Source organism: Salvelinus fontinalis, chromosome 20, assembly GCF_029448725.1.
Source record: "Salvelinus fontinalis isolate EN_2023a chromosome 20, ASM2944872v1, whole genome shotgun sequence".
Classification (NCBI taxonomy): domain Eukaryota; kingdom Metazoa; phylum Chordata; class Actinopteri; order Salmoniformes; family Salmonidae; genus Salvelinus; species Salvelinus fontinalis.
In genome coordinates, this window is record NC_074684.1 from 24,272,908 (window position 1) to 24,296,128 (window position 23,221).

General features: G+C 40.9%; 1 protein-coding gene across 1 annotated transcript in view; it reads right to left on the reverse strand.

Annotated features, from left to right (window-relative positions):
• Positions 1-1,983: 1,983 nt before the first annotated feature.
• Positions 1,984-23,221, reverse strand: part of LOC129817558 (heparan sulfate glucosamine 3-O-sulfotransferase 5-like) — a 68,985-nt gene continuing 47,747 nt past the window's right edge. Inside the window, exons 2-3 of the mRNA XM_055872939.1 lie at positions 5,516-5,657; positions 1,984-5,297 (exon numbers count right to left, since the gene is read on the reverse strand). Coding sequence (XP_055728914.1) covers positions 4,364-5,297; positions 5,516-5,622 — 1,041 coding nt within the window. The 5' untranslated portion in view covers positions 5,623-5,657 and the 3' untranslated portion in view covers positions 1,984-4,363. The remainder of the gene's footprint in view (positions 5,298-5,515; positions 5,658-23,221) is intronic.

Below are 23,221 nucleotides of genomic sequence, written 5' to 3' on the forward strand. Positions count from 1 at the left end.
TACTATGGTGTTAAATGCTGAGCTGTAGTCGATGAACAGCATTCTCACATAGGTATTCCTTTTGTCCAGATGGGTTAGGGCAGTGTGCAGTGTGGTTGCGATTGCGTTGTCTGTGGACCTATTGGGGCGGTAAGCAAATTGGAGTGGATCTAGGGTGTCAGGTAGGGTAGGGTGGAGGTGATATGGTCCTTGACTAGTCTCTCAAAGCACTTTATGATGGCGGAAGTGAGTGCTACGGGGCGGTAGTCGTTTAGCTCAGTTACCTTAGCTTTCTTGGGAACAGCAACAATGGTGGCCCTCTTGAAGCATGTGGGAACAGCAGACTGGGATAAGGATTGATTGAATATGTTCGTAAACACACCAGCCAGCTGGTCTGCGCATGCTCTGAGGACGCGGCTGGGGATGCCGTCTGGGCCTGCAGCCTTACGAGGGTTAACACGTTTAAATGTTTAACTCACGTCGGCTGCAGTGAAGGAGAGTCCGCAGGTTTTGGTAGCGGGCCGTATCAGTTGCACTGTATCAGTGGCACTGTCCTCAAAGCGAGCAAAGAAGTTGTTTAGTATGTCTGGGAGCAAGACATCCTGATCCGCGACGGGGCTGGTTTTCTTTTTCTAATCCGTGATTGACTGTAGACCCTGCCACATACCTCTTGTGTCTGAGCCGTTGAATTGCGACTCTACTTTGTCTCTATACTGATGCTTAGCTTGTTTGATTGCCTTGCGAAGGGAATAGCTACACTTTGTATTCGGTCATGTTTCCGGTCACCCTGCCCTGGTTAAAAACAGGAATGAGAACTGTGGGGAAAGACACATCCCACCTACTGTTTGTGTTTCTGTATGTGTGTGTAATCCCCCTACTATTTTGTGTGTCGGTATGTGCGTGTAAGTACGTAGGGGGGAGAGTTATACAATTACATGTCTTGGTATTATGGACTTCAGAACGTTCTCGTGAATGAAGAAACCAACCTTTTGCAGAAGTCTTTACCTAATTATTATTAAACCCAGGGTCTTACAAACCTCGGGAATCGGTCAAAGTTTAAATAATTGTCAGTTATTATCATTGGGATTAAAAATTCTCGTGACACCCTCTAATAATAAGATACTATATGTGGAATTATGTATTTGCTGAGATGTGTGCAATTAATGAAGGTACCAGGAGTTTCTAGAGGGGTAGGGGTAGGTCATCATCACTGATAATGTTGTTCCTGTCATGATCTGTTTGCATAGGTTCAGCATATGCATTCAACAGCCTGGCTGGCAAATGGCCTGTCCATAGTCCATATCTGACCCATCGCTATCACAATCACTCAGGACAGCATCTTTCTCATTTTGAGGGATAACTGCAATGTTGCATGCCTTGTCTGGGCAGTCACCTAGATCCAACATATCCAGAACTTGACTCAAAGTGAAACTAAAAGAAAGAACAGAGTAGAAAGTTAGGTAGAACAAGAACTATGTATGTGTATAAGTATGTGTATACCTAGATGCACTGTGATATCCCGCCGGTCACTATTGTTGCCGTCAACATGTTTACACATTCTATGACCACACTGAACAAAGTTGAGTAATTTCAAATGCATATATCAATACTAGACACCTTAAAGATGATGTGTACCAAAAATCTTTGTCCTAACTTTATGTTAACATACTTTACTAACCTTTTGTTTGGGAGCTTTGATGCAGCCAACCTCTTCTTGTGGTGCAACCAGGAAGTAAACAGCTCTGGTCATGTGACAATTTACACTAAACATGTGACACTGCACATCTTTCATTGAGACCCTTTATTAGTTCAATATTTGCTGGAAATGCATTGATAGATTATTCAGTAACATTTTTAGAGCCTTATAACTGAAAATGTTTTTTACGGTCACTATTGAGACCAATGGGATTAAATAGGTTAATGAAAGCATCAAGGAAGAGTCTCAGTCTTTGAACCACACAATAGATTACGAGACAAAACAGAAATAATGAATGACTCAGCAGACACGTGTTTAAATGTCATTTTAATTCAATCATTTTTTGTTACAGAACGACACACTTATGATACAGGATGGCTATTTGCACATAAGACAAATATGTTAATTGTAGTAGAATAAGCATGAGATGGTTTGACAGTAACTAAAAAAATTATTTTTTACTGTGGCTTTTCACCAAGGGGAATGACAAACATGTCATTAATACTGGAAAAAAAGAATGAGAACAAAGTTACCACTTAAATCCCTTATTCAACATTTAAATGCTTGGCGTATGAGGACATCATCGGAGTCAGAATTTTATGAGAAATCTATGTTCCCATTCCCTCATGAGAATCTCCTATCCTTCTACAGATTTCTGGGATATATTACGGATACAAGTACGTCATGGTAGTTTGAGAAAAATAAAACTACCTAAAAACAACATAGAAACAAATAAAGGTAGCACATGTTTAAAGAATGATACTGGAATAAATTAAATAACACAAAACTACATTAGAGAGCCAATGCTTTGTCAGTTGTATGTTCAATACACATGCAGGAGAAAACCAAAACCAAAATGAGAGGACTGTAATAAATACAAGACTATCACACTTAGAACTGCAAGACCACGTAAGCCTACGTCTTTGTCAAGGTTGGTTTTATATGAAACATTGACACATATATAGCTTCATGATATAGCCTTTAAATATGTTAAATGTATGTGTTGTTGACTGACAAGTCTTCTTTTATAATCCACGTGTTCACTTAACATAATCTCATGTCTATCACTCATTGTAGTATACCCTTCATTCAATATTGGCTGAGATGATGGCAAAATGCCGAGTTTATAACGGGCACAAGTGTCAGACAGGTGAATTATTATGAAGAAAGATCAGGTGCATTAACCTGAATTGTTTTGTAATCACACAACTCACAAACCCTTTTTCCTCTTATGCCACCTTACATATTAAGAAACAAACATACATTGATTCCATTACAGATTTTGGTCACATTGTCATTCTCACAGAGGAGAATGGGGTATGTTGAGCCATTTTTTACATTCAGCCTCACTACAGTAATATGGTATTCTTTGTAACAAAGATATCTACATATATTTCAGGATGTTGTGTATCCCTGGAAATAATCATAATTCATGTAAACATAACAGTTTTAAAAACATAATTGTCAAAAAAATTGGTCTCTTTGCACAACTTATCCCAGAGTAAATTGAGCATAGGGATAAAGTAAGTTGAGCCACCTTGGGATAAGTCGGTGTAGGTGCCCTGTGACAGTGGGTGATGATGCTGGTTGGTCAAAGTTTAATTCATGGAATGGGGGTGAGGTATATTGTACTGTAAATTTGAAGTGTATGCCTATATTCAGATATAGATGGATCTGTTAAATATGACTTACCCTTGCATTTCTTGACAAGTTGTCTGGGACAGTGATATTGTTTAGATGTGCCAATTCGTAGGCAAGTTCTCTGCATTTGAGGCTACTAAAGCCCATGAAGCTGGTCCGCAATATTCTTTATATGTTTAGCAAGCTCAGACTCCATGTCATCAGATACGACCTTGTGTGTCTCTGCTACTATATCACAGCCTCTCTTTCACACAGGTACATGTTTGTTTTCGTTTTTGTCAATGTACCTCTTCAGTGTCATTCAGTACATTTGTTCATCCCTTGGTGCTTCTGGAATGGACTTCTTCCCTTCTCTCACTTCCTTGGCTGCTCTCTGAAGAACCTAAAGGGGGGCTGGATCCCTGCATGTTTTACATTTGTATACACAGGGAATGATTAGGTCTGCTCTATAACAATACAAATGCAGTATATTGAGTTAATATGCATGACACATTGCAAAAATACTATGCATATTATGCATAAAACTGACTAAATGTAATCATGATCTGTATGGGGTATGGTGGCCATTGGCTCAACTTACCCCAAGGCAAACATGTTTACTATATTAGCCCACACAGCTACAAGGATGCACTTTCATGCTAGGTTTAGGACCTCATATTGTAGCTTATAGAGACCCCAACTGATATATAAAACAATCCACCTTGGTTTAGATACAAGCTGCATGAAACCTATAACACAATACATTCATTAGCTCTAACTTGCTTACCACTTTTTCCATGTGTTTTTTTCTTTCACAGACTCCATGAAATGACGACCTCTTCCTTAATATTTGGTCACATGGTACATTTTGTGTATGGTTTCCTAGAAACAAGGAGTAGCTCAACTACCCTTCGGCTCAACTTACCCCACTCTCCTCTACGTATTAAATTCAATCAAAGTGCTTTTAATATCCTTTAATATTGTTGTGGTTGACATCTTGAAAATGCCAACAGAACAACTTCAGTTAAGAAGTTCATATAGGCTAGGCCTAGACCTTCCCTTAGTTTCTCAGGGCCAGTTGAACGTCCTCCCAGTAATTTGATAAAACTTCTGATTGAAGGGGTGGAAGAACTTCCTTAGTTTGGCCACCACTGAGGGGTCCACCTCAGGGTGGATGCGCCCCTTGCTGCCTGCCAGGCACTTGTTGAAGACATTGTTAAATCGCAGGCAGTAGAATCCCCTGGTGGCATTGAAATACAGGTTATACCGGCTGATCCTGGAGGGGAGGTTGAGGAAGCGCTCGACGAGCTGCAGCTCAGGCAGTGGGTCTGTGATCAGACGGTCACCGTCCACAATGTGAAAATGTTCCACGGGGAAGTACTTCAGCCAGCGCTCCAAGTGCTTGGTGTAAATGCTGGTCCGTACTGCCTTATACTTTGTGTTCACATCACACGTGTTGCCGTCGATGGCCAGCTTCTCAAACTTGTGGTAGGTCTTGTTCTTGCGCTCCTTGCCCTCCAGCACCTGTGTGTAGTCGGACACAGCTCTGGTGGTGGGCTCGCGCACAATAATCAACAGCTTGATGGAGGAGTTCATCTTGAAGATACGTTCGGGGACCTCTTCTGTGATGAAGTAGGCGGGGCTCTTCTCAATGGTGATCTGGTGGAGGAAGGAGAAGGGCATCTTCTCCCGGTACCAGTCGATGCCCCGGGCGTAGTTCTGTTCGTTGTCAAAGAAGTGGATCTCCTGCGAGGCCTTGACCACCGCCGGGTGCAGGTTGAGCATCTCCAGCAGGGCGCGCGTGCCCCCCTTGCGCACCCCGATGATGATGGCCCGGGGCAGTTGCTGTACCAGGTTGTGCAGGCGGATCTGCTCTTTGGTGGCATTGCCCTTGCGGATGTCGTGGAGCAGACCACGCTTATACTGCAGGGTCCGGAGAGGGATCTGCTCCGGCAGGTGAGGAGGCCCCAGTCTGCTCTCTATGGGGCAAATAGGCTGCAGCCTGGAGGAGACATTTAGTTCTATATAATAATTTCATCAGTAAACTTTAGAGCACTTTAGAATTATCTTTAAACACATTGTTAAATTCTATGAAGTCTTATCATAATCGAATCATATATGATCAAGATTTTGATATTTGAAAAAAATATTAGATTTATATAAACTAAAATCATTCAATACTTGACATTCAACAGGCATTGCTTTCAGCAAACGACGTACCTATCCAAGCTCCCAACCCTGGCCACTAGATAGAGGAGACTCCCGATAGCAAGGCTGCCCAACAAGAAGAGCTTCTGTCTCAGCAACGCCTGCTGTTTGAATAGCATGGCCCTCCATCAATCTTCAGGACTGCGTCTTCAGCCTGGGGACGGGAGAGCAGAGCACATGAACCACTAATCACTGGCGAGGAGAGAGACAGAATAATGTTTATTAACACACACTCAATCAAGTCTTACACGTGATTAAGCTAAACTCACAGGAGCCTGCAAAGTGCTGCAGTGCCATTAGAGCAGACGGCTGGGGTTTATTCATTAGTCGGGTTCCGTTTTAAAACGTTTTGTCTGTTGCAAAACGTTATGCAACAGAAACCATTTACTCCAAATGTAAAACGTTTTCCAACAAAAAAGATAGTTTCTATTGGGCAAATTCAGGTAGGTCCCTCCCCGTTTCGTTCCGTTTGGTTCGTAGAGTAAACAGTAAACGGTTTCTGTTGGGAAACATTTTGCAACAGACTAAACCGACTGAGAATATATATATATATATATGAGTGTGAGTGTGTCCAAACTTTTGACTGGTACTGTATATATATATATATATATATATATATATATATATACTGTATATATATATATATATATATATATATATATATATATATATATATATATATATATATATACTGCTCAAAAAAATAAAGGGAACACTTAAACAACACAATGTAACTCCAAGTCAATCACACTTCTGTGAAATCAAACTGTCCACTTAGGAAGCAACACTGATTGACAATAAATTTCACATGCTGTTGTGCAAATGGAATAGACAAAAGGTGGAAATTATAGGCAATTAGCAAGACACCCCCCAAAACAGGAGTGATTCTGCAGGTGGTGACCACAGACCACTTCTCAGTTCCTATGCTTCCTGGCTGATGTTTTGGTCACATTTGGTCACACCCTCATGGAGTCTGTTTCTGACCGTTTGAGCAGACACATGCACATTTGTGGCCTGCTGGAGGTCATTTTGTAGGGCTCTGGCAGTGCACCTCCTTGCACAAAGTCGGAGGTAGCGGTCCTGCTGCTGGGTTGTTGCCCTCCTACGGCCTCCTCCACGTCTCCTGATGTACTGGCCTATCTCCTGGTAGCGCCTGCATGCTCTGGACACTACGCTGACAGACACAGCAAACCTTTTTGCCACAGTTCGCATTGATGTGCCATCCTGGATGAGCTGCACTACCTGAGCCACTTGTGTGGGTTGTAGACTCCGTCTCATGCTACCACTAGAGTGAGAGCACCGCCAGCATTCAAAAGTGACCAAAACATCAACCAGGAAGCATAGGAACTGAGAAGTGGTCTGTGGTCACCACCTCAGTGTTGCTTCCTAAGTGGACAGTTTGATTTCACAGAAGTGTGATTGACTTGGAGTTACATTGTGTTGTTTAAGTGTTCCCTTTATTTTTTTGAGCAGTTTATATATATATATATATATATATATATATATATATATATATATATATATATATATACAGTACCAGTCAAAAGTTTGGACACACTCACCCGTTCAAGGATTTTTCTTTATTTTTACTATTTTCTACATTGTAGAATAATTGTGCAGACATCAAAACTAGGAAAAACACATATCGAATCATGTAGTAACCAAAAAAGTGTTAACCAAATCTAAATATATTTTAGATTTTAGATTCTTCAAATTAGCCACCCTTTGCCTTGATGACAGCTTTGCACACTATTGGCATTCTCTCAACCAGCTTCACGAGGAACACTTTTCCAACAGTCTTGAAGGAGTTCCCACATATGCTGAGTGTCACGTTCTGACCCTAGTTGTTTTGTTATTTCTTTGTTTTAGTGTGGTCAGGGCATGAGTTGAGTGGGTTGTCTATGTTCGTTTTTCTATGATTTTCTATTTCGGTGTTTGGCCTGATATGGTTCTCAATCAGAGGCAGCTGTCAATCCCTGATTGAGAACCATATTTAGATAGCCTGTTTTCTAGTGTGTTTTGTGGGTGGTTATTTTCAGTCTTTGTGTGTCTGCACCAGACAGAACTGTTTTCGGTTGTTTCTTTGTTATTTTGTAATTCAGTGTTCTGTTTTGATGATTATTAAACGTCATGAACACTTACTACGCTGCACCTTGGTCCTCACCTTCTTCCACAGACGACAGCCGTTACACTGAGCACTTGCTGGCTGCTTTTCCTTCACTCTGCGGTCCAACTCATCCCAAACCATCTCAATTGGGTTGAGGTCGGGTGATTGTGGAGGCAGCACTCCATCACTCGCCTTGGTCAAATAGCCCTTACACAGCCTGGATGTGTGTTTTGGGTCATTGTCCTGTTAAAAAATAAATGATAGTCCCACTAACTGCAAACCAGATGGGATGGCGTATCGCTGCAGAATTCTGTGGTAGCCATGCTGGTTAAGTGTGCCTTGATTTCTAAATACATCACAGACGGTGTCACCAGCAAAGCACCCCCACACCATCACACCTCCTCCTCCATGCTTCACGGTGGGAACCACACATGAGGAGATCATGTGTTCACCTACTCTGCATCTCACAAAAACACGGCGGTTGGAACAAAAACTCTCAAATCAGGCCAAAGGACAGATTTCCACCAGTCTAATGTCCATTGCTCGTGTTACTTGGCCCAAGCAAGTCTATTCTTCTTATTGGTGCCCTTTATTAGAGGTTTCTTTACAGAAACTCGACGAGCAAGGCCTGATTCACGCAGTCTCCTCTGAACAGTTGGTGTTGAGATGTGTCTGTTACGTGAACTCTGTGAAGCATTTATTTGGGCTGCAATCTGAGGTCCTGTTAACTCTAATGAACTTATCCTCTGCAACAGATGTAACTCTGGGTCTTCCCTCGGGGTCTTCCTTTCCTGTGGTGGTCAACTTGAAAGCCATTTTCATCATAACACTTGATGGTTTTTGCAACTGCATTTGAAGAAACCTTCAAAATTCTTGAAATGTTCTGGACTGACTGACCTTCATGTCTTAAAGTAGTGATGGACTGTCATTTCTCTTTGCTTATTTGAGTTGTTCTTGCCATAATATGGTCTTTTACCAAATAGGGTTATCTTCTGTATACCACCCCTACCTTGTCACAACACAACTGATTGGCTCAAACGCATTAAGAAGGAAAGAAATTCCACAAATTAGCTTATAAGGCACACCTGTTAATTGAAATGCATTCCAGGTGACTACCTCATGAAGCTGAATGAGAGAATGCCAAGAGTGTGCAAAGCTGTCATCAAGGCAAAGGATGGCTACTTTGAAGAATCTCAAATATAAAATATATTTTCATTTGTATAACACTTTTTTTGTTACTACATGATTTCATAGTTTTGATGTCTTCACTATTATTCTACAATGTAGAAAATAGTAAAAATAAAGAAAACCCCTGGAATGTCCAAACTTTTGACTGGTACTGTATATATAGTTAAATTAGCTAGAATAAGATCAAGTTTAACTTTCTAGATTACTGTGACTTCCATTCAATTATAACTTTTCAGAGGATTGAGGAGCTAAGGAAAAACCATCAGTCTAGAATACATACTGTAAATTGGTGCCACGTGAAAATAGTTCACCTCAAAGAAAGTCTGAAAACAGGATAGAAATGGTATATTTGGATGTTGTTAACTAGATGTTCAAACCATTCTGTCACACACACACACACACACACACACACACACACACACACACACACACACACACACACACACACACACACACACACACACACACACACACACACACACACACACACACACACACACACACACACACACACACACACGCACTATCATGTTCTATGAAAAGAAAGCATCACTGTGAGAAGCTGCTGCATAGGAACAAAACAAGAATGATCAAAGGAAACAGAAAAACCTGACCTCAATTCATTGTCGGCTACACTTCATCTACTGTTCCAATCTAGAACAGATCCTAGTGTTCACAATATTATATGTGTGTTTTTTATTTTAGAGCGGAAAGGGATTAATCCCCAGGGCCGAGTTTTGCAAAAAAATATCTATCTTGATTACGGCCATCGAACAGGAGCACATGCATAGAAATAGAATGAATAGAATGTACAAATAATTTACTTGAATGGGGATCCCCATTAAACAAATAATTTACTTGAATGTGGACTCCCATTATACAAATAATTTACTTGAATGGGGTCTCCCATTATACAAATAATTTTCTTGAATGGGGACTCCCATTATACAAATAATTTACTTGAATGGGGACTCCCACTATACAAATAATTTACTTGAATGTGGACTCCTATTATACAAATAATTTACTTGAATTGGGACTCATTCTATTCATTCTGAATTGGGACCCATTCTATTTATTCTATTCCTATCCGGTAGACGAAACCCAGATTGATCATTTTTGAAAAACTGCATCCAGAGACTACTGTTGGTGCTAATAGTGTAAGATCATCAATAACTATCTGCCTCAGCACATCTCCCTTGTGATTAGCATACAAAATAAAACTGCTGTGTCTTTATCGTGTACAGCATGACTCGTTTGACCTTCAATGATGGAAAACTAAAACCTGTTCCCCTGTTAAACCAAGCGGGGGCAGTATTTCATTATCTAAGAATGACATCAAAGTACTGTGACTCTCACAGACATCACAGTTTTTTTTCTACAAGTCTTTTATCCTGCTCCAGGTTGAGACATACTAGTGGTTTTTAGTAGTTGCAGATGTTAGAACAATTATAAGAGGGAGCAGTAGAACACTCTGCTTTGCAAAGTTATGTAGATTTAGGCTATTGACATTTGAGTCTAGAGAGATCATTTTTGCAGGTCTGCAACATACTGATGTTTGTAGGCTTTACAATAGAATGTAACTGCTGTTATGATCAGCAAATGGAAGCCCACTTCCTCCCCAAAGAATAACCACCAACTGACAAATTACACAGCCTTGACTGTTTACCCCTGTGGACCCAGAGAGATCAGTCTCCAAAACCAATTAGCAGATGGCTTAGATCAGTGGTTGACAAACTTTTATAGTGCTGTATCCGTTCAAACATTCAACCTCCAGCTGCATACCCCCTCTAGCACCAGGGTCAGCACACTCTCAAATGTTGTTTTTTGCCATAATTGTAAGCCTGCCACACACACACACACACACACACACACTATACAATACATTTATTAAACATAAGAATTAGTGAGTTTTTATCACAACCCGGCTTGTGGGAAGTGACAAAGAGCTCTTATAGGACCAGGGCACAAATAATAAAATAATAATAATCAATCATTTTGCTCTTTATTTAGCCATCTTACATATAAAACCTTATTTGTTCATAAAAAATGGTGAATAACTCACCACAGGTTAATGAGAAGGGTGTGCTTTAAAGGATGCACATAACTCTGCAATGTTGGGTTGTATTGGAGAGAGTCTCAGTCTTAAATAATTTTCCACACACAGTCTGTGCCTGTATTTAATTTTCTTGCAAATGAAGGCCGAAAATTCACTCTCACATAGGTACGTGGTTGCAAAGGGCATCAGTGTTTTAACAGTTGGATTTGCCAAGGCAGGATACTTTCTGGATTGAGCGCAGCCCAATCCAGAAATCTGTCAGTGGCTTCTGATTAAATACAATTTTCACAGAACCGCTTGTTGCAATTTCGATGAGGCTCTCTTGTTCTGATATCAATACGTGGACTGGAGGCAAGGCTTGAAAGGGATAATGAATCAAGTTGTTTAAGTCGTCTGTTTCGGAAAAGTACCTGCGTAATTGCGCATCCAACTCACTCAGGTGCTTCGCTATATCACATTTGACATTGTCCTTAAGCTTGAGTTCATTTGCACACAAAAAAAAATCATACAGTGATAGAAGACCTGTGTGTTGTCCTTGTTAATGCAGACAGAAAATAGCTCCAACTTCTTAATCATAGCCTCAATTTTGTCCTGCACATTGAATATAGTTGTGGAGAGTCCCTGTAATGCTAGATTCAGATCATTCAGGCGAGAAAAAACATCACCAAGATAGGCCAGTCGTGTGAGAAACTCGTCATCATGCAAGTGGTCAGACAAGTGAAAATTATGGTCAGTAAAAGTCTGTTGACTCATCCAGCTGTAACGCATTGAATTCACTGGCTTGTATGCAAAGCAGTAATTGTTTCAAAACATCTCCTGCCATGTCACTGATGTGTCGTGAAACAGTGTTGTTTGATGAAGGCATTGTCTGTATAGTTTTTTGGCCTTTTCCCCCAGCATTATCCCAGCCATATCAACGGCAGCAGGAATAATTAAGTTATCCACAATAGTATGGGCCTCGCCTGTCCTAGCCACTCGGTAGCTCACCATATAAGACGCTTCTAGCCCCTTCTTATTCATGGTACCTGTTGCTTTTATACAGGTCTTACTACTCGAAAGTCATCTTAATTCTCGCTCCAAAAACTGCCGTGGCTTATTTTTCAAATTGGCATGTTTCGTTTCTAAATATCTGTGCAAGAGTGAACGTTTCCCGCGAGAGAGTAACGGTTAATGTGATAGGATGTTCATTATTTGACTAGGCTACCTATATTTGACATTGTGTTGTTATTTTGCTGAACACTAGATGGTTTAATTTTATTTTTGGCAGTGAAACGAGGCTACTAAGGCAAAGAAATATATACACCCAAAATGTATAGCCCCATTGGAACATCTAAACAGATTATTTGAATATGTGAATCACATTTTTATTTGGCGTACATCCGGCGGCATTGCGCATACCCGAGGTTGGGAATAGCCGGCTTAGATCTTCCAAAGACAATATGAGGAAGCCCGTTGGATGTAGCAGGGCTTGAAAACTATCACGGATTACCAAAGGAAACCCATCCGCGAGCTGCCCAGTGACGGGGCCTACCAGATGAGCTAAATGCCTTCTACGCTTGTTTCGAGGCAAGCAACACTGAACCATGCATGAGAGCAGCAGATGATCCGGGCGATTGTGTAATCACGCTCTCCGTAGCCGATGTGAGTAAGACCTTTAAACAGGTTAACATTCACAAGGCCACAGGGCCAGATTACCATCTTAAAGGTCTTACTCGCATCGGCTACGGAGAGCGTGATTACATCGCCCTATAGCACTCACATCTGTTGCCATGAAATGCTTTGAAAGGCTGGTCATGGCTCACATCAACACCATCATCCCTGGACCCACCCTGGACCCACTCAAATCCGCATACCACTCCAGCAGATCCACAGATGATGCAATCTCCATTGCACTCCTCTATTGCACTCCACACTGCCCTCTCCCATCAAGCTCATCACAAAGCTAAGGACCCTGGGACTGAAATATTCCCTCTGCAACTGGATCCTGGACTTCCTGACAGGCCGCCCCCAGGTGGTGAGGGTAGGCAACAACACATCCGCCACTCTAACCCTCAACACAGGCGCCCCTCAGCGGTGCATGCTTAGTCCCCTCCTGTACTCTTTGTTCACCCACAACTACGTTGCCGCGCATCACTCCAACACCATCATTAAGTTTGCTGACGACAGGCCTGATCACCGACAATGATGAGACAGCCTATAGGGAGGTCAGAGACCTGGCAGTGTGGTGCTGAGACTTCAACCTCTCCCTCGGCAAGACAAAGGAGCTGATCGTGGACTACAGGAAATGGAGGACCGAGCGCGCCCCCCCCATTCACATCAAAGGGGCTGTAGTAAAGTGGGTCGAGAGCTTCAGGTTCCTCTGTGTCTACATCACTAAGGATCTATCATGGTCCACACACACCAACACAGTCATGGGGCACGACAACACCTCTTCCACCTCAGGAGGCTGAAAAGATTTGGCATGGGCCTTCAAATCCTCTACAGCTGCACCATTGAGAGCATCTTGACTGGCTGCATCACCGCTTGGTATGGCAACTGCTTGGCATCCAACTGCAAGGACCTACAGAGGGTAGTGGGTACGGCCCAGTACATCACTGGGGCTGAGCTCCCTGCCATCCAGGACCTCTATACCAGGCGGTGTCAGTGAAAGGCCCAAAATGTTTTCAAAGAGTCCAGTCACCCAAGTCCTAGACTGTTCTCTCTGCTACCGCATGTCAAGCGGTATTGATATGCCAAGTCTGGAACCGACAGGACCCTGAACAGATTCTACCCCCAAGCCATAAGACGGCTAAATAGTTAGTTAAATAGTTAACCAAATAGCTACCCAATAGCTACTATCATTGACCTGTTTTGATTTAACTTTATTTAACTCATCACATATGCTGCTGCTACTGTTTATTATTTATTCTGTCGCCTAGTCACTTTATTCCTAGTAAGATGTACATATCTACCTCAATTGCCCCGTGCCACTGCACATCGACTCGCTACTGCTACCCCATGTATATAACCAAGTTATCGTTACTCGTTGTGTATTTATTATTACTTATATTATTATGTGTTATTACTTTCCTATTATTTCTCTATTTTTTTTTACTCTGCATTGTAGGGAAGGGGTGTTGTCGTGCCACATGTCGTGCTCTGCACTGTAGGAAGCATTTCACTGTTAGTGTACACTTGTTGTTTACAAAGCATGTGACGAATAGCATTTCATTTGATTTAATATAACACATAACAGGCATGTCGAGTGGGCTTTTGACTCTCGCTGTAACTACAAAATAAGTCATATTGCCTGGCCTCTAAAGGGACTCTAGCCAAGCAATTGCTATTTTATCAGTCTAACAATATAGGAGAATAAACCCATTTAGCCAGAGGGCCAGTTCAGTCCCCTTGTTTGTGGATTCCCATTTGGAAATGAAATGTTTTTCATTACAGGTGGTATCTTTGAGAGGGCTGGGGAGCGATTCACAGATCTCCTGGGGAGAGCTTTCATTTTAATGGCTCTTTGGTTTATAGAGGGTGTCATTTGCAGAACAATGCTCCTACTTACAATGCTGAAGTTGACTCTCTCAAAATCAATGTACTGTTTTTTGATGTCCCAACCTACTTTAGAGTACACTTAATGTACACCCTTAGAATTCCAGGGTGTCCATTCTTTCCTATCCTCTACTACGTTATGGTCAGGGACAGATGACCTACATTTGACTCAATTGTAGGAAATCTGTGGAAAACATTCCCCTGCTACCCCTTGCTACCCCCTATCTCTAGTAGTCTTACCAAATACTGATGTATTTCAATTCCTTCTATTCACTCAGACTGTTGAATCCACAGTGCTAGTCTAATTGTGTCTGAATTAATTGCCTCTTTCACAGGATGAACCCTGACTTATTTTAGCACTGCAAAGATGTCTGAGAGACTTGTGGTCCAATTAGTTTTAGAGTAGAGTAATGTATCGTAAATTGCCTTTCAGACAAGTTTTCTTGACCCATGTTGTGAACCTCTGCAACATGATCGTGTTTGCGCTTATCAGGACATGTTACATTTACATTTTGGTCATCAAGAGCTAAGAAGAGTTGTGCACTGGCCATATGCGGTTTCTCTATGAATCCCCAGTGTCAACATAAACAGTCAACACTTTATTATGAAATGTATTTTATCAAATATAAAAGTTCTTTACAGATGCCCAGTCTAAAACCTCAAAGAGCAAGCAATGCAGAGGCAGAAGCACAGTGCCTAGTGTGACGGCCCCTCCCTGCTCTGCCTTCTGGGTTTTGCTGTGCTTACTTCCTGCAAGAGATTGGTGGGCGGAGCTGGGAGGGTCGTCAGTGCTGATGGGGCACACCTGTGAAAACTCAGCTGTGGCATAAAGTCCCCCCCATACTCAGCAAGAAAATCCCTCTCTCCATGCATACCTTTGGTTGTGGCTTCGGCAGTTGACACTTAATTTACTGACCATGCCTCATCTGATTATTTTTGTAAGTGTTTACTTTATTTATGGAATACATTCATTTTGTTATTCCTTTACTCAGTGTGTGGTTTCCCATTGTTAGTTACAATCTTGAGCCAGATTGTAACACTAGGAACAATTCCCAAGAAGGCAGGCACGTAGGAAGAAACTTTGAGGAACCACGCTCCAAAGGGGTGGCCAGTATTCTTCTGACTGTACTTTAGTATTACATTACCATCAGAAAGTATTCATACCCCTTGACTTATTGTACATTTTGTTGTGTTACAGCCTGAATTCAAAAAGGATTAAATAGATTTTTGTACTACACCTTTACACAAAATACCCCATAACAACAGCACAAACATGTTTTCAAATGTATTGAGAATGAAATGCAAAAATATCGAATTTACATAAGTATTCACACCGCTATGCTATGACAATCCAATTTGTGCTCAGGTGCATCCAATTTCCTATGATCCTCCTTGAGATGTCGCTACAACTTGATTGGAGAGAGCTGTTAGTGACCATATTACCACCACACCAGCGGTCATGAGTCATGGCGGCAGTCAAATTCCATGTGACCGTTTAGTCACAGTGATTAGGCTTCTCCAAGCTCTGATGCTGATGATGGTCATTAGTAGCCTACCAAACGTGCTAACTGCCTGGTAGTTAGCCCTCTATTGTCCCTCTAATCACTCTGACATCAATGCAAATGTAATCAAAAATGTAATCAAACATTTCATGAGAGCCCATGAGCTCATGTTGCGCAACATTTCTATAGGCTATGCAATTGCGTGAGAAATGTGATGGCCTCTATAAAAAAAGGAGGATCCCATCAGCTTTCTTATAGGCTAGGCCTAATTTATGTATTTCTCAACTTTCCTAATATTAAGCACATTGCTTCTCTTTACAACAGGAGTATAGCCTATCTGGCTGGCATGAAAATGAACCATTGGAAAATAATCCCCCATTCGCTATTTAAGTGCATAGATGACATGCACTTTTTTCCGCTGTCCCTGTTTCGAGACAGGTGCATGATAATGGTCCATTCTAAATCAAAACAAATTTCACACATATATGATTTAGTATATGTAAAGACAATTTTAAATCAAGAATAGTCTGACGGGTGACAATATTAAAATATCATTTTCATTTTTGCTGTTTGTTAGGCCTACTCATCTTGACGAAAAGTAAATGTGGACAGTTCTTCCAATATCTTCATGCGCCTCCGAATTGGTTAAGGACACACGCAGTTGCGTCCCAGATGTCTGTCTTCACTTGTAGCCTGTGAGAAAAACCTGATCACTTGATGGAGAGCCACGTGAGTGAGAGGTGCTTTGGAGCATGCAGCCGGGAGAAGGGAATTATCAGTGGTGGGAAAAGTACCCAATTGACATACTTGAGTAAAAGTATAGGTACCTTAATAGAAAGTTACTCAAGTAAAAGTGAAAGTCAGCCAGTAAAATACTACTTGACTAAAAGTCTAAATGTAATTAAGAAAATAAAAAGTAAAAGTATAAATCTTTTTAAAATCCTTATATTAAACAAAGCAGACGGCACCATTTTCTTGTTTGTAAAATGTACGGATAGCCAGGGGCACACTCCAACAGAAGATGCATTTGTGTTTAGTGAGTCCGCAAGGCCAGAGGCAGTAGGGATGACCAAGTGTTCTCTTGATAAGTGTGTGAATTTAACCATTTTCCTGTCCTGCTAAGCATTCAAAATGTAACGAGTACTTTTGGTTGTCAGGGAAAATGTATGGAGTATAAAGTACAATATTTTCTTTAGGAATGTAGTGGAGTAAAAGTAAAAGTAGTCAAAAATATAAATAGTAAAGTACAGATACCACCCAAAAATACTTAAGTAGTACTTTAAAGTATTCTTAAGAACTTTACACCACTGGGAATTATAATTATTATATTCAGCCCAAGGACACAACACTGGCCGCATAAGGCATGCATTTTTTAGGGGGCATTACGGCCACACAAAGGGAATTTGAGGCATTATCAAGTGCTTGTCAAATTGTGAATGAAAGACTGATGAAGTGTGTACAGCCTGCGCAAAAAACAAAGCAGAGCTCATGCCCTTCATGCAACTTAAAAAAAATCATCATTAGAGTCACATCATGCAACCTTAGAATGTATACAAAATCATCATTAGAGTCACATCATGCAACCTTAGAATGTATACAAAATCATCATTAGAGTCGCATCATGCAACCTTAGAATGTATACAAAATCTAAACATATAGCCAAACATTTGTTTCACAAATAAAGTTACATAAATAACTCAAAGTTAAGCATATAGGAGAACCTGTTTCTTTGTTAACCGCTCAGCACAGAATAGCCGCATGTGCACACTTCTTCAAATCGCTTGGAGAAAATATCCTTTCTATTTTATTTAGCTATGTTCAGTTGTATTCTTCATACTATAAAATAATACAAATAATGCCACAGAATTCTAAACAAATCTTGTCTGCTAAATGAACTAGTGTAGCCCACAGCCATATGGCATAGCCAGATCAGGGCCGAACATAAGGACAACTCAGCCTTGAAGATTACTGTTGATTACTGCTGATACAGACATACCCAAGACTACTCAAAGCTGTAGTCGCTGCCAAAGGGGCTTCTACAAAGTATTGACTCGAGTGTGAATACTTATATACATTTTATATTTCTGTATTACATTTTCAATAAATGTGTGAGAATTTCTAAAAACATGTTTTCACTTTCACTGTCATTATGGAGTATTGTGTGTAGATGCGTGACATAAAAAAAAATATATATTTAATACATTTTGAGTTCAGGCTGTAACACAACAAAATGTGAATTATGTCAAGGAGTATGAATACTTTCTGAAGGCACTGTATATATAGTCTATAAACGAAGTTAGGAGCACAATAGTCTCAGAAGGCAATCGAGCAGCAGACTCACACAATGTGACCTAAATAAACCAAGATGAGCCTCTGAGATATTCCCTTTGATGGACTTGACAAAGAGAAAAGTTTAAACAATACAGAGTAGAGAGTGTACAGCTACTAGTGACAGAGGGAAACGAAGACTGACATATTTTTTATGCATTTGTAAGCAGGCAGGTCCTTCGAGAGAGAAATGGAATTGTATACAAATAAATTGAACAGCAGCATCAATACACATTTTGAGAAGGAATCACTTTCACCTTGACAATTTTACTAGATTCTGGAAGCAAGTTTATGACAAGATGCATTTATTTTTAGTTCCTCAGTTTTACAAAAAATCTTGCTCTGTCCAACTCTGAGCCAATATGCAGTTTAACAGACAACACAAGGAATTGACATTAATGTATGGGATTCTAGTCTTAAATCTGGTAGTCTCTTGTGTAGATTTTTTTTACATCAAAGCATGGATATCCATAATAAGGCACTCTGATATTTCAGTTCTCGGATAAATAACCTTTTACTCAGTCATTTTACATTTTCTCTCATCTATGCTCCTGACCTTTTGTATACTTTTTAGCCAGTAGTTCAGAAAGTAACGTTCACAAGCCAAAAGTGGTCCCCGGAAATTGCGTACTACATCACATTTGTGCAGACATGTGCACCATCTCATTGCTCCCTCTCTCGCTCTGCTATTTGTGCATCTTGCTAGCTGTCACTGAAATGGAGAGGGGCTGAATCTCATTGGCTGGAACTCAAATTGCTAGGGGGCTAGTTCATGTGTGTGTGTGTGTGGGGGGGGGGGGGGGGGGGGGGGGGAATAGCACCGCATAGCTTCCAGTAAACAGTAGGGATGTTACGATACCAGTATCACAACATTTTTCTCTCTTTGGTACTTTAAAAACCTGCTGTATGTAACTGGATGACACCATAATGATGTTTGTTTCCAACAATAGGGCTGTTTTCCTAAACAAGTAAAATCCACTTCTTGTTTTGTTTCCTTGCCACGATACTAATGAGTATCACAATACTAGTATTGTCCTGGCACTAGTAAATAGTTGCTTTCAAACTAAGGATTTCATGGCTAATTGAGGTAAGCCAGTAATTCTGCTCATAGATTACGCATGTCTGAACTACACATTGACACATCCAGCCCAAAGCGGGAGGTTTAAAAATTACTTACTAGTCGAAAAAGTTCCAGAGCATGTCTTTAACTGTCTCCGAGCATTCTTACCTCTCAAATATTTATTGTATGCAAATCAGAGATAGAGGGCAGAATATTTGTTTCCTACATTAATTTTGACTGACATGAGTTCTGAAGTACAGCATAGGCTTCAAAATACAATGTTTTTTTACCACAATGCGTCCTCTGCAATTGCAAATAGCATGGAGATCATTATATGCTACATCGAGTAAATGTTTAATATCCACAGGCTACATAATAACAGTCATTTCAATATAGACTATTGCACCCTATAATAAAGCACTCATATTAGTGTACTGTAGCATGTGCTTATAGACAGTGATACTGCATAAAATCTTGTTGACTTATTAAGGTGCCTGTTGTGTTCTGCTAATTATGTGTACACCGCTACGCTGCTGTTCTAATTCTCAGGACATCATGCTGTGGCCGGGTGGTAAAAATAGATCAGTGCTGCAGTTGGTCTCAGTGGAGTCCATGGATGGTCATCTGAGATCATAGTAGATCACCTGAGTGGGCCAGTGTTGATAGACAAGTCAGGGAAGACTCCCAGCACCCCCTATCCCCACCTCAACCCGCCCTAGTCTCTGGTCCTGCCTGCCCCCCAACAGCCTCACAGAGTAGGGTCTCAGGGCTACTGGCTGCAGTAGCAGCAAATGCAACAGTCAGAAGCTGTGGAGTGTCACATCACATGGAAACCGTAAGAACTGTCTAGAGAGACACATCGTCTCTGATCCAAACTATCATGTCAGATCAATACCATTTTCTCCACTTCAAATAAACCATTGGGGAAACAGAATGTCTATGGGATGGAGCGGAACATTAGGAAATGGTAATGATCCACACAAAGAAGTGATATGAGGAACTATTTCCAGGAGGAACATTTTTCCTCAAACGAGTTGTTGTTCACACCCATGAAGCACGCAGCAAATTACTATATTTTATTCAGAATCATGTCCCATCTTGAGTTATGCTCATGTAATGTGACTGCTGAATATAGAGTTGAAATTCACTTACTTTTGGGGCAAGTACATTGAGTTGAGTGATTTACCTCATACCCTTTATTTGTAACACTGCTGCTGACAAGAGTCCAGCAGCAGAGAAACTACCACTAGAAATGACAGTCTACTTGACACAGGAATAGGAATCTCATTCTCCATAGCTGACAGAAGACTGGGATTAATAGGAATCTCATTCTCCATAGCTGACAGAAGACTGGGATTGTGCAGTAGTGCACAAGGAAGGATACTGACTATTGATGTAGGCAAAACAACATTCCATCCCATTCATCTGAACATATTCATATACAAACTTTATTGGATCTCTCACATTTCGAAGTGGCTCTTTGTTAATGAAAAAATCCCAATGAAGTTTAATGGAGACAGACTTTGGCGCCATTATTCCATCTAATGCCCAGTAATGCCATCTGAGGACAACGTGGAGGGATGAAAGAGATGAAAAAATACAGAATGGTTATGAATAATTCACCACTGTGTGTGAGGTTTATTATTATTATTGATCTGTATGCTTATGCACTGGGGAATGATTTTACTGTTCTGTTTGCATTCAGCCTCCACCCGAGCCCTTCCACCAGGCTCTCCAAGCCTCCATTTTGTGATATTACACCTACATTATTTATCACCAGCACACTGCATTGGCTTTGTCCTGAACTCTCCTCTGGCACCAACGTGTCTGCGTGCCTCAGTCCGCCCCTGGCTGCAGCCAGCCAAGCTGCCACCCCTCATTGTCCACAGACACAACCCCTCACACACACGCACATACTCACACACACGCTTGCTTGCACGCACACCCCTGCTTGTGTCCATCCAGTGCGTCAGCTTTGAAGCTCTATACCACACTGACATGGACAGTGAATGACCCTATACTCAATAAGCCCACGCTGTGCTGCATTCTGTTAGGGATTTTGTCTCTACATCAAAGGAAACGTAACTTTTCAAAATACATTTCAAAAGTGCTGTTCATGTCCATGGAGAGGATCCCACTCCTCACACTCCAGCTGTATGTGACACAACAGTGAGAGAATTATCAACATGTCATTTGAGGGAAATATACACCAGAGAAGCCATGAACATTGGGATAATGTTATGATTTACATATTTAAAGAAGCAGTTGGTGGCTGCTTTGGCTACACAGTAAAGACAAACACAGTACACAATGGAACATAATAAGCTAATATCAAAATGATACACTGAGTATACAAAACATTAAGAACACCTGCTCTTTCCATGACATTGACTGACCAGGTGAAAGCTATGATCCCTTACTTATGTCACTTGTTAAATCCACATCAATCTGTGTTGATGAAGGGGAGGAGACAGGTTAAATAAGGGTTTTTAACCTCACTGGTGTAGGGGGCAGTATTTTCACGTCCGGATGAAAAGCATGCCCAGAGTAAACTGCCTGCTACTCAGGCCCAGAGGCTAGGATATCCATATTATTAGTATATTTGGATAGAAAACACTCTGAAGTTTCTAAAACTGTTTGGATGATGTCTGTGAGTATAACAGAACTCATATGGCAGGCGAAAACCTGAGAAAAATCCAACCAGGAAGTGGGAAATCTGAGGTTTGTAGTTTTTCAAGTGATTGCCTATCCAATATACTGTGTCTATGGGCTCAGATTGCACTTCCTAAGGCTTCCACTAGATGTCAACAGTCTTTAGAACGTTGTTTCAGGCTTCTACTATGAAAGGGGAGCGAATAAGAGCTGGTTGAACCAGTGGTCAAGCTAAAAGCCTTAAGTTTAGTCACGCGCGCAGCCGTGAGCACGAGCTCCATTCCCTTTCATTTCTAAAGACAAAGGAATTGTCCGGTTGGAATATTATTGAAGATTTATGATAAAAACATCCTAAAGATTGATTCTATACATCATTTGACATGTTTCTACAAACTGTAATGGAACTTTTTTGACTTTTCTTCTGGACTTAGTGCCCGCGCCTTGTGCATTTGGATTACTGGACTAAACACGCAAACAAAAAGGAGGTATTTGGACATAAAGATGAACTTTTTCGAACAAAACGAACATTTGTTGTCTAACATGGAGACCTGGGAATGCCATCAGATGAAGATCATCAAAGGTAAGTGATTCATTTTAACGCTATTTCTGACTTTTGTGACACCTCTCCTTGGCTGGAAAATGGCTGTATGGTTTTCTGTGGCTAGGCGCTGACCTGACATAATCACATGGTGTGCTTTTGCCGTAAAGCCTTTTTGAAATCTGACACAGTGGTTGCATTAAGGAAAAGTTTATCTTTAATCGTATGTTAAACACTTGTATCTTAGATCAATGTTTATGATGAGTATTTCTGTAATTTAATGTGGCTCTCTGCACTTTCACCGAATGTTTGTTTGAGACAATGCATTTCTGAACATAACGCGCCAATTTCAAATGAGATTTTTGGACATAAAGATGAATTTTATCGAACAAAACACACATCAAAGGTAAGTGATTCATTTAATTGCTATTTCTGACTTTTGTGAGCCCTCTCCTTGGCTGGAAAATGGCTGTATGGTTTTTTGTGACTAGGCGCTGACCTAACATAATCGCATGGTGTGCTTTCGCAGTGAAGCCTTTTTGAAATCGGACACTGTGGTTGGATTTACAAGACGTTTCTCTTTAAAATGTTGTATAATACTTGTATGTTTGAGGAATTTTAATTATGGGATTTCTGTTGTTTTGAATTTGGCGCCCTGCAATTTCACTGGCTGTTGTCGAGGTGGGACGCTACCGTCCCACTTGTACCAGAGAGGTTAAGCCTTGAGACAATTGAGGAATGCAAGTGACT